Here is a 16,404-nt window from a genome sequence, read left to right as displayed (position 1 = left end):
GTCCATCACAGGCCTGACACATAGAGACAGTCTGTGTTGCACAGGCAGGAAACTTCGTCTCCATTAAGAATGGGCAGCACCTGGCTGCATGCTGAACAGATCCGCTGCAGGTTAGTTTGCACATTCTCGTTTTCATAATTGCTCCTTGCAAGACAGGGGGGAAATAAAGGGTGGAAGAAATCAAACTCGACAATGGGATTAAACGATGCAAGACGTTGCATGTCTCTGTTGTCTACTGCCCTCTACAGGAGAGCACGGGAAGTGAAATGGGAAAAGCTCTGGGAGGCTTTAAACGTATCAAATAAACGATATACATGTAAAGAATGTAAAGAATGTGTCGTTATGAATTGCAAACAATACTTATAAAAAATACTCCCAGTATCTTTAAGATAAGATAAAACACGATGAGGGAGTAAAAGGAAATGTATATATAATATAGTATACATTGTATATATATATAGCATAAAATATACAATGTGGACTGAATATACAGTGTGATTGATTAATGTTTTTATTGAAGGAAATGTGTTAGAAGTTTAGTTTTTCCCTAACTCTAATTCTTAAAGATATCATGAAAACATTTAAAAGCTTTGATGTGACGAGACAACCTGAAATTGAATGCACGCCAGCAACCCTCGAAGGATTATAGTCATAGATAATGGGTGGATGTGCCCCATCAAACTAATATTAATGTGCTTTTCAAACCGTAATCATGTTTTTTGCTTTGAACAACTCTCACACTACGAACAGTCTGAGGTCATTTCAAATACAATAAACCAATAACCGTGCCTCTAAGCCAGAGCCTCTGGAGTGACCACTGTTCTGATCACTTTGCATTTAAAACATTGTGTTAAACTAAACGTCTGTGACCTCAGCTTGTAGGACACCAGGTCAGTGACACAATAGCACAGCTCTTATATCGAGGCAGGTCACACCTCCACAGTTTGATGAATGACTTCAGGCCTGGCAGATGTTCCCAGGGAAATAAATGTGTTCAAGTGGAGAGGGCATTCACAACTGAAAACCTGAAGTTGATCAGGAAGAACTTAACTCCCACAGCTGGAAATATGTGACACTGTATCAGGTGCTGAATCACTGTTGACCAATAACTGCACCACAGATGATGACACCATGATAACTAGATATGCTGAAATTATATTTTAAGGATTACATGATTTTTTTTTTACTTTTTATTTTTGAAGCAGTGGAATTGGGCTTTTCCCCAATTAAAAAAATATCATTAAAAGAAAAACTCAAAATTAAATATGTAAATTGGGAGACAAATTCCCAGAAGAAGAAATCGTATTAAAAGACAAGAATCTTACCAATTGTTTTGCACTTGCTATTTGTGTCGTAATTCTAATGATTCAAAGATGTTTGATTGTCGATTTCTCAAAAGAAACAGGTGGAATAGGAATGAACCAAACTGGGGCAACTGATACACAAATACATTATTTATTCAACACACATTGATAATCACCACAAACAACGTCTTCTTCCTTTTCCGTTGGTCGGCAGATCTTAGTGCAGTCACTTCGACAACCAAAGAGTGAGCGCGAATGAGAAGATATAGGCTTTTATTGACAAAATATGTCAGTCTGTGTAAACGTCGATGGGAGATGAACACACACACAAACGCACACTAACCACGGTGACCCTGATGATGCACCGTGGCTGTCGAAAGAAATATCAGATACTACACAGACTGAAATAAATAAACTTCTCACATAGGTCCTTGTCTCACCCTGAGCTCTTCTATCAGCCTCTCTGACATCAGTTTTGAATCAGGAGCGTCTATCGCTCACGCCTGCTTCGCAGTACTATGCTTCCAGTTGGACGGCTCAGTCATACTAAGCTTTAAGGCCAGCGTGTTGGTGCGACTCCTCTGAACCTGGCTCTGGGTACCTGCCTGGCGTGTGTGTGGGTGTGTGTGTGCGTGTAGGTATGTTTGTGACACACGGTTGGTATTCCAGGTACCAAAGCTCATAAAGGGGGAGGTCGGTTAAAGGGTCCATCAGTGGAAAGTCTCCCGAGGGTCTGGTCTCGTCCCCTCACTCCATCCCACTTTGCCACCATCCTAGCTCCACACCAGGGCTTTCGAATGAGACGAGTTCAGCTGCACGTTTTCGTACTTCTCACCATTTCCCTGAAATCAGAAACAAACACTTATTTGGCCACAGTTTGAACGATTTTCTCCGTATAGTGTAAAAGCTAAATTACGCGGCGACTCTCACCTTGGAGGCTATGGCCTTGAGTTTGCCGAGCAGAGAGGGCTTTGTGTAGACGACTTCATCGTCCATGTCGCCCTCGTTCTCTCCCTCCATCACGGCACAGCTGTCGGCTCCTGGCATGTCACACTCCTTATTGGCAGAAATCACCAACCGGGAGTACTTATACTCCAGCCTAGCAAAGACACAAGTGACAGAATCAGTACAGTGGGAAAATACAAGAAGAGGACAGATTCGAACCAAAACTGGGGGGAGGGACGGGATCGAACAACAAAGAGTTTGACGGAAGGAAAGGAGAGATGGGTGGAGAAGAGAGGAAAGGAAATACTTTAAAAGGTACAAGTAAGGACAGAGAAGAAGACAATGAGTAAGGAACAAAAGGAAAATAAGACAAAAGTGGGGATAGAGTAAAATCACAGGGAGATGGGAGGACAAGGAAAAGAAGGGAAGACGCCGGCATAAGGACAGAGAGGTGAGTATGGAAGACAAAAATAAGGGACAAAAAAGAAAGGAAGTAAGGGGGGACACAACAGGAGGAAAAGAACTGGAAAGCAGAAGAGAGGGAACAGGTAAAGAAGTGAAGTGGAGAAATGAAGGGCGAGACAAAGATGGAAGAAGGGCGAGGGAGCACGGAGGAGGAGCTACCGTTTGTTCTTCTTCCAGAAGTAGCAGGTGAGGGAGACGAGCAGCACCGCGGTGAAGGCTCCCACCCCGGCACCGAGCCGAATCCAGAACTCCACACCTTCACACGGCAGCGTCCTCTTATCAGGCAGGCTCACCCCTCCCATGCACAGCTTGGGTTCAGTCCACACAGACAGCAGGTCCTGAGGATAAACACACACACACACGTATGGTACAATGTCAGAATGTGACAGATCATGTTCTCTCATTTTAACCTCAAGTCCACACACACACACACACCTGGTTTCCTCCCTTGCACGCTCCTTCTATCTGATGGTAATCTCTCGCCGTGCATGTGGGACACGCCCCCGAGCTCTCCCATAGGAAGTGGAAGGTGCAGCCGTCACATGTTCCTGCAGGGCACTGGCTGGAACAAGCAAACACACAGAGCTTTGTCACTTCTACGCCACGTCCCAGGATGAAGGTTACGTTTGCTAAACTGGAGAACCGGTGATGGAGATGTACCTGGAAACTGACAGCTCTCCTTTGGTGCTCCTCTCCGGGTTACAGCGGAGGGTCAGCACCGCACTCCGACCGGACTCACAAGACGAGGTCGCCTCCAAGGACCTGATGAAAAACAAAATACACAGATAAGAGAAAGAACCTTAGAGCACAGATATTGTTTACAATGAAAAAAAAAAAGTCTGAACCGAAGCCGTTACCTGTAGTAGAAGTTGATATCGGGGACTTTCTTCGCTTTCTGGGGGTACAGGTCTGGTCTCGCCCTTATTCCATCGAGTGTATCGTCTACTGTTGCTCCTGTTGCAAGAATACACAATTGACCCGTAAGTCTTGACCTTAAGCCCCCCCCCCCCCCCCCCCCAATAAAAACAGGGCTGTAATATTCATATAAATGTGATAACGTAGAAACATCCCAAACCTTTGACTCTACACAAACTTTGCCCTTGACGCATTGAAATACTGGATGGCCTTATGAGCTATGTTTCAACCATAATTGTAGATTAAAAAAAAAAAACATTAAAGATCTCTTACATGTTATAAATATTCTTCTTTCTCTTTTGCGTTATCTCCTCTGTATCATTTAATTGACACTAAGCAACAGCAGTGTACTATATACCAGATTTAGCTTCCTACAGGGACAACGAATGCAGATTACATTAACTCCAGCACCACAGGATCCTATACTAACCAAGGAAGGTGTCGGCCAGGTTAATGGACTGAGAGGAGAGCGCTGTGTGGAAGCCTCGTCCACTCGCTGGGATTAGAGTCGACTGACAGATGAAGGTCTTGACAGCATTGGCTCCTTCACCTTTCTCCCTCTGGTAGTCAGTGATGGATAGGTCTGTTACGTTGTCTGTGCACACCGCCAGCTGACCCTGAAATAAGAAAGAGCAGAGAGTGATGCATCTACACACAAACCTTTGAAAAGGCAGTGTTTTCTATGTGAGTGTGTGCGTATGTGTGTGTGTGTTTGTGTTTCACACCTGTCCTCCACACAGGCTGATATTGAACTGGTGGAAGTACTTGGTTCCTTTGGAGGTGAAGCTGGGACCGTTCATCAGAGACCCCACGGAGCCGAGAAGTCTGAGGTCATAGGTCAGAGTGACGTTTCCCTCTGTGTGGCTGAAGTGACAGTCACTGTAACACAAACTGTGGTCCTGGGAAAACACACAAACTCAAGTAAATATGGTTGTGCCATATAAATATTACGTTTTAAGAAAAGCTTGATCTCTTCCCGGGCATCAGCGACTAACCCTGTCACTCTTGCTGGCTGGGCCGCAGGGTTTGCAGGCATCGGGGCCCGGCGTGGCGTGAGAGACGAGGTGCGTGTTAGGTGGACACTCCGTGCACTGGCTGCTGCGTGTGTCTATGTAATGTCCAGGTGGACACGGCACACAGGTGGAGCTGGACGGTTGAGTGCTGAGCGCACAAGCCCGACACCCAGAGGAACCCCCATCCACTGCGTTACTCACCGAGATGGAGTAGATTCGCGCCACGTCGTTGACGTACCGACGGGCCTGAAACAAACAGAATGAACTAGAAAGGCATTCGGTAGAGCGCATACCTCTTCTCACAGTCCCTTTAGATTCAATCAAACCAAATTACACATACCCGTAGGCAGCAGCTCCCTAAATGGGACAAATTTTTTCATCTAGATTTGTGTATCATTTTCTAGGAAATTGAAAAAATCCTATTTCATAATTGCCTGGATCCTTCTTTTGTCTGGATCCTCGCAAAAATGTCTTAGGTTCTTTCTCCATTTGCCCCATTCAAGTCTAATGGAAGTCTGTTCTGTGTTGTTTTGCCCAAACCAACAGACAGGAGTGAAAACAGTTATAATCAACGCGTGTGTGCTGTTAAAAGGCGTAGTGGAGTTCAGATAGAGAGGGACCTATGTTTTCCAAAAGTTTTTACCCCAACACCGACACATGAGTGATCACAACATAGAGTAGTTGTACTCGATCAACAGTTAATTGGGGATGAGCCCTCACGTTAGCATTTAAAGGCGATTGGTTAAACATACAAGGTTTCGTGAGGAACGAGCATCAGCAGCTGTGATTAACATGCGATACTGTATGTTTCTGTATTATACACTGAAAACACATTCCTGCAAAACAGCTGATTTAAGTGGGAGCAAGTCAATATTCCAAGTTTCTACTACCAGTGAAGTTAGAGGCATGTGGACTGAAAGCCCCGCCATATAAAAACATCTATTTTTTTTTGGGATATGGATTTTTTCTTCGTTGTTCTGCAGGGTACTGTGTGAGCACAGCGATAAAAACAAGTTTGTTTGATTTGTAAGTTCGGTTTCACCACCGCCTCACAAAGGATCTTGATGAGCAAACAGAAGGGTGTGTTTGGTGTACCGAGAGTGGGGCGGATTTACAGGACTGAGTGAGGGAGATAAAACTGACGGGAACTTTTTCAGACCTTTGTGGATTCTGGACCCAAGACAACAAACACCAGACCAGGTCTCCTGATCTAAGGAGGGACCGAATGGCAGAAAATACTGGCCTGAACTCAATGGATCCGACCAGCTACTGCAACAACATAAAAACTGGTTTAAAACGACAGGGACAATAACATGTCTTCTGCTGCTCATGACTCTGAGCTATTTAATAAGGTCACAGTAAATGTTTATGACTGTTTCCAAGGAGATAACTTTTTCATTTGTGATTGTTAGGATTAATAAAAACTACTGAACCATGTTTTTTCTTCGGAACACTTTTCTTCCTTTATGTTTTTATGCATCAATTTTTTTTTATTTAATTTAATTTATTTTTCCATTTCTTTTAAATATCATTTAAAAATGTACTTTTGTTTCTTAAAAATCTGTCTTATTTTGAATTTCATTTTAACAAGTTTTTATTTTCATTCAACTTTATGTAAAGCACATTGTGCTGCATTTCTTGTATGACAGGTGCTTTACAAATTAAGTATATTATTATTATTGTTATTATTATTATATACACACACTTGTGAACATTTGGACTGTGAGGCTTTCTTTATGACAGGAGTATTATTCCTTACTTAAAAGAAGAAAATTATGCATCAAGATTCCTGAAAATCCCACAGTGTGATTATAATAAAACATGATAAGTATAAATATCCTACATTTCCATTGAACACAGTTGAAAGTAGTGTAATATCAGAGTGTACTCATGCTTACATCTGCAGGCTGGTTAGTCCTCTGGAAAGCCCACGTGTAGGAAACCGGGGCGTTCTTGGTCATGACGTATGTGTACGTCTGTCTCGTCTTGGTTTTCTCCCATGACTCCACCACAGTGGTACTCTTCCTGTTTACATCCTAGAAGATATACAATAATAAATATACTTTGTATGGTCATATTATTATGTATGAGGCAGCAATCACTCGACAGGAGCAGTTCTCACCATCATGAAGTAGAGCTCACAATCAGCCGCGCACAGAGTTTCAAACTCAAACGTGATGCGACCGAACTCTGTCCCAGAATGGCTGGATATTGCAGTAGGAAGCCTAACACAGGAAGTGAATAGAAACAAGTGGGAATTAGTTTGTCAGAGAGCAAGAGTGACCAAAAGAGATGGAGACTGAAAAACACAAAATGACTATTTACTTGAAGCCAGGAACATGGATGTTGAGGATGAGGTAATCGTTATCCGAGCTTCCTGCTCCACTCTGGATGTAATCACCTGCCACCTCCCAGCCTAAAGGACAGACCCACATCACCCATATATTTCAAGACATATCTTAAGTTCATGGACGTGGGAAATATTAATCTTCATTGCTAAGAGTTGGGAGAGGAGTTTGATACCACTGGATTACTTTTACGGTAAATATGAAGCTACCACTAGCATCCAGTTGGTTTAGTTTACCTAAGAACAAAGACTGGAGAGAGAGAGAGAGAGCGAGAGAGCTACAAACCTAAAAAAGGGTACCGATTATTTATAATGGATGGATTTTTAAGATGTAAGTAATATTTGAGGTTTAAAATCTGATCCTCCCTTAAGATCACACACGTACGTTTCTTCTTCTAAAGTTTGACTAATTTGGCTGAAAATAGGACGAGTGAAGAAAACTGGCAGCTGATGGAGGCTTTATATTTACTGCACAGAAACAAGGGTGGTTTATTGATCTCCTCATCCAACTCTTGGCAGGGAAGCAAATAAATATACTGCCGAAAAAGTTTTACTTTTCCCTTGAGATTAAAGACAAGGAGGAAAAGAAAGAATACTGTAACTTGCCAAAAAACTAAAAAACACCCACCATTCATACTGTCACATTTGGAGTTGCCCACGTTAAAACAGGAGGTCTTCATGTTAGCAGGAAGAATATTCCACCATTTATACTCGTAGCCCAAGGTGGGCTCGGTGCCTGCTGGACACTGCTTACACGCTGTGGATGGACACCAATACAAACATAATTAGGGGAAAGTTGCACAGTGAAAATTACAAAAGTTTAGTTGAACAAAGCTAGGCAGACAAAGAGACAAGATCAATTTGTGTTTACGTTGCAGTCCGTCAGAGTAGGTCCCGGGCGGGCAGGGGGAGCAGGTGGCTGTGTCATTGTTATAGAAACCAGGGTTGCAGGGGGGGCAGGGCTCCGGTTCTCCGCCGGGAGGCAACGTCTCGGCTCCGCTCACACCCTCCAGACAGATCTGAGGCTCGATCCACTTATATATGACCTGCGTCTGAAATCATACAGAGATGGAAGGTGACAGGAAAGGATGGAAAGTGTGATTATCCGATCGCAGACGAAGACTCCTCCGAGTGGTTCAATGAATGTGGCCTCCTTTCTCTCACCTTGCCGTCGTGGTCACATGCTGTGTGGATCTGGAAATAGTCCTTCACGGAACACGGAGGTCTGTTCTTACACACGGCCGATCCCTCAGCTTAGAAAGAAACATTGAACATTTAGCACAAAATCCCACTAATACTGCAGCGCTTATAATAATAAACATTAAGCCTTTGCCAAAGGCATCGAGCAGAAACGTCAACAAACAAGTTTCAAAGTGAAATAGAGAACAATTCAGTTCTATCTGAAAGACGGCAGGGTCAAGCAAACAACTGTGTGAGGAGAGATGTGAATACAAACGAAGAATAAAAGAAGAACAGAAAGAATAATTTACTCTTTTCTGCAGTGAGGCACAGATCATGCAATATGCATAAAGAGGTGAGCCGGATTAAATATGAAACATGTTTAGAAGACTCAAGCCTTTTTCAGCATCCTCGCAGTCACTTGTCAATGATTTTGCGAAAGAGGAGATAAGTTCACAGGATTACATGAGAGAATACGAAGTTACTCAGACTGAAGTCGTGACCTTGGTAAAAACACTAGAATTGTCTTTTCCTTAGACGTACGATTTAATTTCATTAGACAAGGCAAACATATTACAACTGGGGGGGGGGGTTATAATAAAACAAAGACCATCTATAACCTTGTATCATCTTAACACTGACAGTCGAGCAGGGTCCAGGACAGTGACTGTGTTACATGTGGAAATAAATTCAACTAAATACAACATTATACACCAGCTATCAGAATCTGTTGCTCTCTTGCCACACTGAGCCAACAAGTCGTCTGAAGTTTGACTAATGTGGCTGAAAATAGGAAGAGTGCTCATTCTATACTTCTGGCCAGTGATGTGGGACATAATATCTTCATTATGTTGTTCCAAGGAGTCTGAAGCTGCTTTCAGACATGCACTGAAGTCCGGACACTTTAACTTGATTGTCCATACGGGCTGAATGTGAGAACGGGACTGTCCAAGTCAGTTGTTCCTGACAGTTTTTCTGCCCCGAGTAAAATGCCTGAGTGACTGAGAGCCAATGTGAGACGAGTGGGCGTACTTATGATCTTTCGAACACACAAGATATGTACAACTGGAAGAATCCGAATATCTCTGGATGAATAAGACAGAGGTGTCATAAATAAAAGACTCAGTGGAGGGATGGGACAGGACCAAGGCTAAAAACTTGGTGTAAATGACACCGTATTTTTTACTTTAATTGTATTGGATGATTCTGTTCATCCTAAAACTCCAAAAGTGTTTTGTGGTGAGTAGATAATGAGGGAATTTTCATTTTTGGGATGAACCATCCTTTTAAGCTTCACTTTTGTGTGTCAATGTGTGTTCGTACCTGCAAACTGAATGGTGGTGTCACAGGGAGTGCAGGAGCTGGCCCCGTGGCCAGCGTAGGTGTCCCGAGGGCAGGGTTCACACGTGGAGGAGCCTGGGACTTGACTGAACGTCCCGGGCTTACACGGGAAACACTCCGAGGTATATGCAACTCCTTGTATAAGGGATTGGCAGTGAGTTAGTGCATTGATATGTCACTGAGCCAACAGAGAGAAAAGGAAATATGCTAGTGACCTTCTATTTGGACATTTTTCAGCAAAACAGGCTTCACCACTTTGGTCCCCATCACGACGCCTCCTGTTCTCCAGTAGAGGATGTTGGTGCCAGATTTCAGGTTCACCTAGAAATACACGTCATCATCAGACATCAGTTAAACTACAAACTGAGCCCAGCCGTTCTTTCAGAATCACAAGAAGAGATCAGCTTTTAGAAAAACAAAGGAAATTTAGATGCAAAAAGTTTTGTTTTCAGTTAGTAATTTCAGTTCAAACTGCCTTTTTAATTTTCTAATTCATTAATGACCATTATTATAAAAAGAAATTCTAATCTTACTGTGTGAAAACATTTACTTTGGAAAAAAAAAATTAAAAGATCCAAGGACTGGATCATATTAAGCCCTAACATTACGGTGAAAGATGATTAACCATAAATATTCTGATGGCAACATTAAGTGACTCTGGCACTCTGCTGGTTAACGTCCATTTCTTGCTGCCAACACATGTATTCTGGAAGACCGAGGTCAGCTGTCTAAGCCTTTGTTCATCTTACAGGATGCAGCACTCACAGTGTGGGTCGCCCATTCACCATGATTGGTGAGCTGGAGCCACTTGGTATCAGTGGACTGGTCCATCTCCTGACACTGGTCGTTCTGGATCTAAACACGGAGCACAAAGATCAGTGTCCACCAGCAGAAACCATCACCTCCTGTGAAAGGAGTATTGTATATTTCTCAGTATTCATTTTGTAAATTGATACAGCAGCCAAGAGTGTTTTTTTCATACCCAAAAGTATCAGGGATATCTACCTTGTATATTGAGAGTAGATTCTGATAAATATCTATTAGTTTAAATCAGAAGAACATTTACAAACCATATTTCAAAATGATTATAAATCTACCACAGACCTTTCAGTCGGTTTGTTTTCAAATGTGGATACAGATTCGTTCCGTGTTGTCATATCAACACGTATTTAGCATTAATTATGTCTCTGTTCCGTTGAAGTGTCCCCGCAGTAATATCAAGGAGCCAGGATGAACAATGGCAGCGTAGAATTTAATGGAACACAGTTATTAATAATGTCACGGCCTTCTCTGCCATGTAAAATGTTGACTCACAACAGACATTAGAGGAGCTGTTGTTATACTGTGCTCTCAACAGATGGAGAGCATCACCTGTCGGTTCGTTGCCCTCTTGTCTGAACACAATCTGAGGCCACTTGCAATTAGATCAAGCATTTTGTTTTCACGTCCGTCAGCATTGTTCCTATTGTATTTTAGTGCTTTATGACCTGAGGTATTAAAGCACTCTACTGGACGGACCAGAACATCGTGCGGGCAGTGTATACACAGAAAAGAAGACTGTGCAAACAGACTCCCAATCCACTTAAACAGATCAATAAGCAAACACAGGGACAGGATTTTCCCATTAGTAAAAGGATAAAAGAGGATGAAGCTCACAAAGAACTCAAACAGCAGGTTGTTGTCTGGATACTGGTACTCGAAGGTGACGGAGCCCTGTTTCTTCAGATGCACGGCATAGATGAGTGAGACCGTGCACTCGTCCCTGTTGGACTCCAGGTAGTTTCCTTGAGGCACCCAGGAAGAACTGCAAGAAAAAATGAAACGAAAACAATTCAAAATTCATTCATGGTTCCTCCACATTATGACCAATGGATTTCCATGAGTTTTCAATAACTTTCAACCAAATTTCCATGACCCAACATTTGTGAAATCTCTGTGTATACACGGAGAGCGAAAAATGTAGTATTTAAACTAACAATTAGAATTCCAAGGGAGTATACCTTAAAGGACACAAGCCCAAGTATGCCTGCTTATATTTCGAGCGTATTTCTTTAAAAGCATATGAATTATTTAAAACTCAGCTGAAATTAACGACATGAAAATATGAATAAAACAAATTTCCATGATTTTTCCAAAACTTTCGGGATTTTATTTCTTTCCAATGACTTTTCCAGGCCTGGAAAAACACATTTTAAAGTTCCATGGCTTTTCCAGGTCTTTCATGACCGTAGGAACCCTGTTGCTTACAACCCAGCCTTCAGTTTGTCTCGTGTCTCGCTCTCACACCTGTTGCAGGTGACCCCGACGTCTCTGCGAGGGCCGCTTTCCAGGGAGGTTGCCAGGCTACTGAACCCAGCGGGCATGGAATCCCATTGGTCGAAGCGGATGCCGCTGCCGAGGGAGTAGCTTCCTGCGGCACACTTGGTGCACTCCTGAGCCGACATCTCAAGGAACTCCCCAGACTCGCAGGAGAAGGCTGGGGGGGGAAGCAAGAGACACCGACGGAGGGAGAGAAGAAGAATATTACATGTCACAGTGTTGCATAAAATATAAAATGAAAGATAACAGAGAGATGCCAATCACTGCTGCATTCAGTATAATGTAGCCGTAGTGATAGAAGAACTTAATCCTTACATCCTGTTACACTTTGTGTGTGTGTGTGTTTGTCTGTGTCTGTGTGTGTGTGTGTGTCTTAACACATTTTTACACTGAGCCTCTTTGCTTTATGCATCTGCCAACACTCTGACACTGTCAGCTTTTCCTCATACTTTGTCTGGTCAAAAGCCATTATGCTGTGAATGGGTATGAAATATGTGCAGTGCATAGTCTATGTGGAGACGTGCTGTGTGTTATTCTGCACAACAGGAGGTGATTCAGCTTGAATTATTTATCAGTTAACTGATACAAATCTGCAGATATATTGAAATCAGAATTAATGATTGCCGCTACACTCCGATAAGAAAACGTATATTTTACAGAATAAACTATGTAGAAATGATGTGAACTTATTTTCACATTTTACATGAAATATTGTTATTATCTAAATCAGATTATTTTATTTGTTATAGTTATTTATGATAAAGTTTACTTTGTCACAAGGTTTTTACATCTTAGGAATCCATGCACATTTTTTTTAAATATATATTTCAGGTTGCTGTGAAGAAACAGGTGTGTGTGCTATTCTCTTTGTGTGTATTGTGTGTGAGTCTAATCAGGAAGAAGGAAAAAGAAAATTGTCAAAATAACAAAAGGCGACAGATTTGAAAAAACATTTCACCTTGACAGAGGAATGAGGCATGAAGAAAGAAGCACGTGTGGAAGACAAGTAGCAAAGTAGCAGAGAGTTAAATCACATTCTTCAATATAATTGATCTCACACCATAAACACCCATCATTATAACTGGACTGGTTCCAATAACATTTAGAGAGATAACCACTCTGCACTTCATTCTGAATTATCTCATTAATCTGATGCTGATAATCTCAATTCATTGGTGGAGCAGTGCTGTAACCACGCAGGGCAAACCTGTTCTAGGGAACTAACTCATGTGACCACCTTTTTAACCTCAGTGTTCTTTTTTTAAACAATTCAAATCTGCCTGATATGTTGTGAAAAAGAAAGTCCGCAATATATTGTTCTGCATTGTTTTAAAGTTTTCCTATCGGAGCGTATCAGCAACTAGAGTTAATACCAATACGTGTGGGAAAAGGCTCATATCTGCAAATATTATCGGACGACAGATATATCAATAATATAAAAAAACATTAGCTCCGAAGGCACTAACTCGCTCTCTTTTTTCAAATAGTTGTTTTAATTAAGACGCTCTATTGTAACTGATTTTCCAGCGGTGGCAGATGTTGCCGTCGCTTCAAGACACACACTAACATCTGTCACCACTTACTGCAACTCATATCAGACACACACAACGTCTCCGAGCGACAACATGGCCGGCTGATGATGTGTCTGGTGCGGTGAGCCAGCACAGAGCTGTTGTGTGACAGTGTTTCACTGTGAGGTTATTGGCCTGCTGCTTTGCTCTGCGGTCGGTTCGGCAATATCCAAACAGGGTGGGTCAGGTTGTAGTGGTGGAAATTCCTGGCCAGTGATAAGAAGGATAGACACACACACACACAGCCACACTCACACACACTGACATATACTTACTGCACTCTGTGCCGCGTACAGGCTCTGGTAGTCCCGTGCAGGCCCCGGTTCTATGCGGGATGGCCACTCTCCATCGAGATCCCGTACTGTCGCACTCTGTGTACTCGTAGTAGTAGTCTGTCTGCCAATTGCACGTGCACACAACAGACAACATCTGCGTTAAGAACTCAGCGGCCAAAACAGTGTGGGATGCAAACATTAGGCAAATGTCGGAGCAGAGTCCAGGCAGGAGAACATCACACCCAGAACAGAGCCCTGAGTCATCTGGCTCTGGGTGAATCATAGCAGATGGAGCTCCGGCGTTAGCAACAAGTACGGACTTTTAACTATGTGCATCCCGCTGCTCGGGTTCACAAAGGAAGAGCTGTCGGTGTTATCTCTCCGGCCGCGACTGCTGTTCTGCCCTGGACACACAACATACCATCTCCATGGGGATGGCAACAGGGGTGAGGGCAGCGGGGGGGGGCTAAAACAGGCAGGAGGTGATTTCACCAGCGGATTTGAGGAAACACTTGGACACTTGATTGTGGAACACACTCTCTTCTCCTTGGTTCTAGCTACACAGCAGAGTGGCCTCATTTCTATCAGTTTACATAAAGTTGCTCCTTGAGCCAAACCAGAGTTTGACACCATGGCACATGCAGGCTGTTGTGTGTTTGTGTGTGTATGTGTGGGGGGGTGTCTGTGTGTGTTTATTTGTGTGGACCCAGCTCACTCACACAGTTGATAAAAGAACATGAGGAATGAGGCTGGATTTAACATTTACATTTATAGACCAAAGTTTAACAATCAAACTCTTACAACACAAGAAATCTACTGTGTTGCACTGAAGACTCATTATAACTGGGTCAATAACACATGTGACATACTTTAAGTGTTCACTTGACCCCTTTTATCAGCATGACAGCTTCTACTTCTTAATTTAAACCACTCACAGGCAAACTTTGACAATTATTATCATGATGTTTTGTGGTTGTGATGCTGCAGGCCCATAAGTATAAGAGAAAACTTATTTATTTGCATGGTGATCTATTAAAAAACATGAAACGCATAACCATTAGATCTGGTTACACTGTTTAGTCTGAATAACTGGTGCAGCAACTTGTGATACTGTGCGTTCAAAGGTAAACATCATGTCTCACGCACACTGCTCCTTTGCATGATTTAGGAAAACCCTTTGTTATTTGTTTGCACTAAAACCTCATTATAACTGAGGAGCTTTGGTCGGTAAGTGATATCCCAGACTTTAAATATTCACCTCAAACCATGTCAGCCTCTTCTTCTCCATTTAAACCAAGATATGAGCCATGATGCCAAAAGCAGGGGAACCTTAATCTTGTAGGTTTTGCAGCACACAGGGCCTTAGTAAATCTCTGCTGGTGTGAGAGCAGGGATTGAGCCAATAACATATCAGGAATGTTACCCCTCTATCTATCTTGGGACAGTCTGTGTGTGTGTCTGTCTGTGTGAGTGTGACTGTGTTGTGTGCTGCCAGCCTGGGCTGAGGAGGTGTCGAGCTGAGCCAGAGCAGAGGGAAGGAAAGGCCACTCCGTGCAGGAAGCTGATAACAGCCTGGCCCGAGTATTATGAGAACTCACATCGTCAGAGCACATTAGAGATCCCTCGCTCCTCCATGTTGGCTCAGACTTGTCAAAACAGAGGAAGCATCGAGGTGCGTCCAGTCTCCCATCACACCGTGACTCAGTCCGGATACGTGTCCATTTCAATTTCATTTCACATGGACACAGGGGGTTACCAACTCGCTGTCAGTGTGTGACTGTGAGTGTGTTTGTGTGTGTGCGCGCATCCACAGCGGCTCAATCAGTGCGTAATTACCCGCCTCCCATCCCCCTGTTTGGAGTTCTGGCCCCCCACACGACCCAGGCGGTGACAAAGGACCAAGCCCCGCATCTCTCACCTCACTGCACGGCCGCTGTCCTCTGGCCCCGTCCATCAGCCGGAGCGAGCAGAGGAGGAGGAGAGCGCCACTGGCGACGCACCAAGCCGAGGACCGCATCTTGGATCATCGAGGGAGAGGAGGTGGGAGGGGGAAACAGTGACAGCCCGGATCCAGCAGAGTGGATTGTTTATAAAATAATGATAATAATGATAATAAACCTGAAGCTTTGTCAGATGCGAGACGGCACCTGCTCCTGTCGCCAGATTGAAGCTCTCACCACCTGCGATTATCCTCTGAGTGAGCGCTCCCTCGCTGACCCACAACCTACAACACAGACACAACACCACTTCCGCTTGTACTTTACAAAGTTAAACGCAGACCACTGTCTAAAGACGTGCGATCTGGGACCTGTTTGATATTTAATGCCCTTTTTTTCCCAACAATTATGCCATGTTTTAGTTTATATACACATTGACTTTATTTTCTTGCGATAAAGGCTCCATTTTTTTTAAGGTGTACTATTGCGTTGCTTTATTGTGAAAGCAGATTTGAAGCAATTCCGGTGGGTATCTGCCAACTTGACGTGTTTTTGTTTGTTCCTTCAAGCACCGGCTCTGACGCTCATGTGACGTCGCTCAGGGACAAGAAGAGAATATCTTGTTTTATTTATTTATTTATTTTTAAAGCATCTTTTTTTCCTCAAAGATAAACAAAGATGTTGATGTAGTTTGAAGGCACAATATTAGCACATATGGTATATAACTCTCCGTAGCTGCTAATTTAACGCACTTCCATTGGTTCCTTTCCTGTGACGCTCCTGTGATGCTACT

The 16,404-nt window shown here is 43.1% G+C and overlaps 1 protein-coding gene across 1 annotated transcript; it reads right to left on the bottom strand.

The window, feature by feature from the left end:
• Positions 1–1,441: 1,441 nt before the first annotated feature.
• Positions 1,442–15,978, bottom strand: elapor2a (endosome-lysosome associated apoptosis and autophagy regulator family member 2a). Its single transcript, XM_062389421.1, has 22 exons — positions 15,593–15,978; positions 13,675–13,795; positions 11,796–11,985; positions 11,166–11,313; positions 10,275–10,364; positions 9,725–9,830; positions 9,492–9,644; positions 8,154–8,242; positions 7,861–8,041; positions 7,618–7,746; positions 6,968–7,058; positions 6,765–6,867; positions 6,541–6,678; positions 4,625–4,888; positions 4,355–4,528; positions 4,060–4,246; positions 3,572–3,668; positions 3,375–3,476; positions 3,150–3,276; positions 2,874–3,052; positions 2,235–2,403; positions 1,442–2,146 (listed from the first exon to the last, which is right to left on the bottom strand). The coding sequence occupies exons 1-22, from the start codon at positions 15,689–15,691 to the stop codon at positions 2,078–2,080; spliced, it is 3,006 nt and encodes a 1,001-aa protein (XP_062245405.1). The 5' UTR covers positions 15,692–15,978; the 3' UTR covers positions 1,442–2,077.
• Positions 15,979–16,404: the final 426 nt, after the last annotated feature.

Source organism: Platichthys flesus, chromosome 6 (genome assembly GCF_949316205.1).
Source record: "Platichthys flesus chromosome 6, fPlaFle2.1, whole genome shotgun sequence".
NCBI classification, from domain to species: Eukaryota; Metazoa; Chordata; class Actinopteri; order Pleuronectiformes; family Pleuronectidae; genus Platichthys; species Platichthys flesus.
Note: the sequence above shows the minus strand (reverse complement) of the source record. Positions and strands in the feature narration are given on the sequence as shown.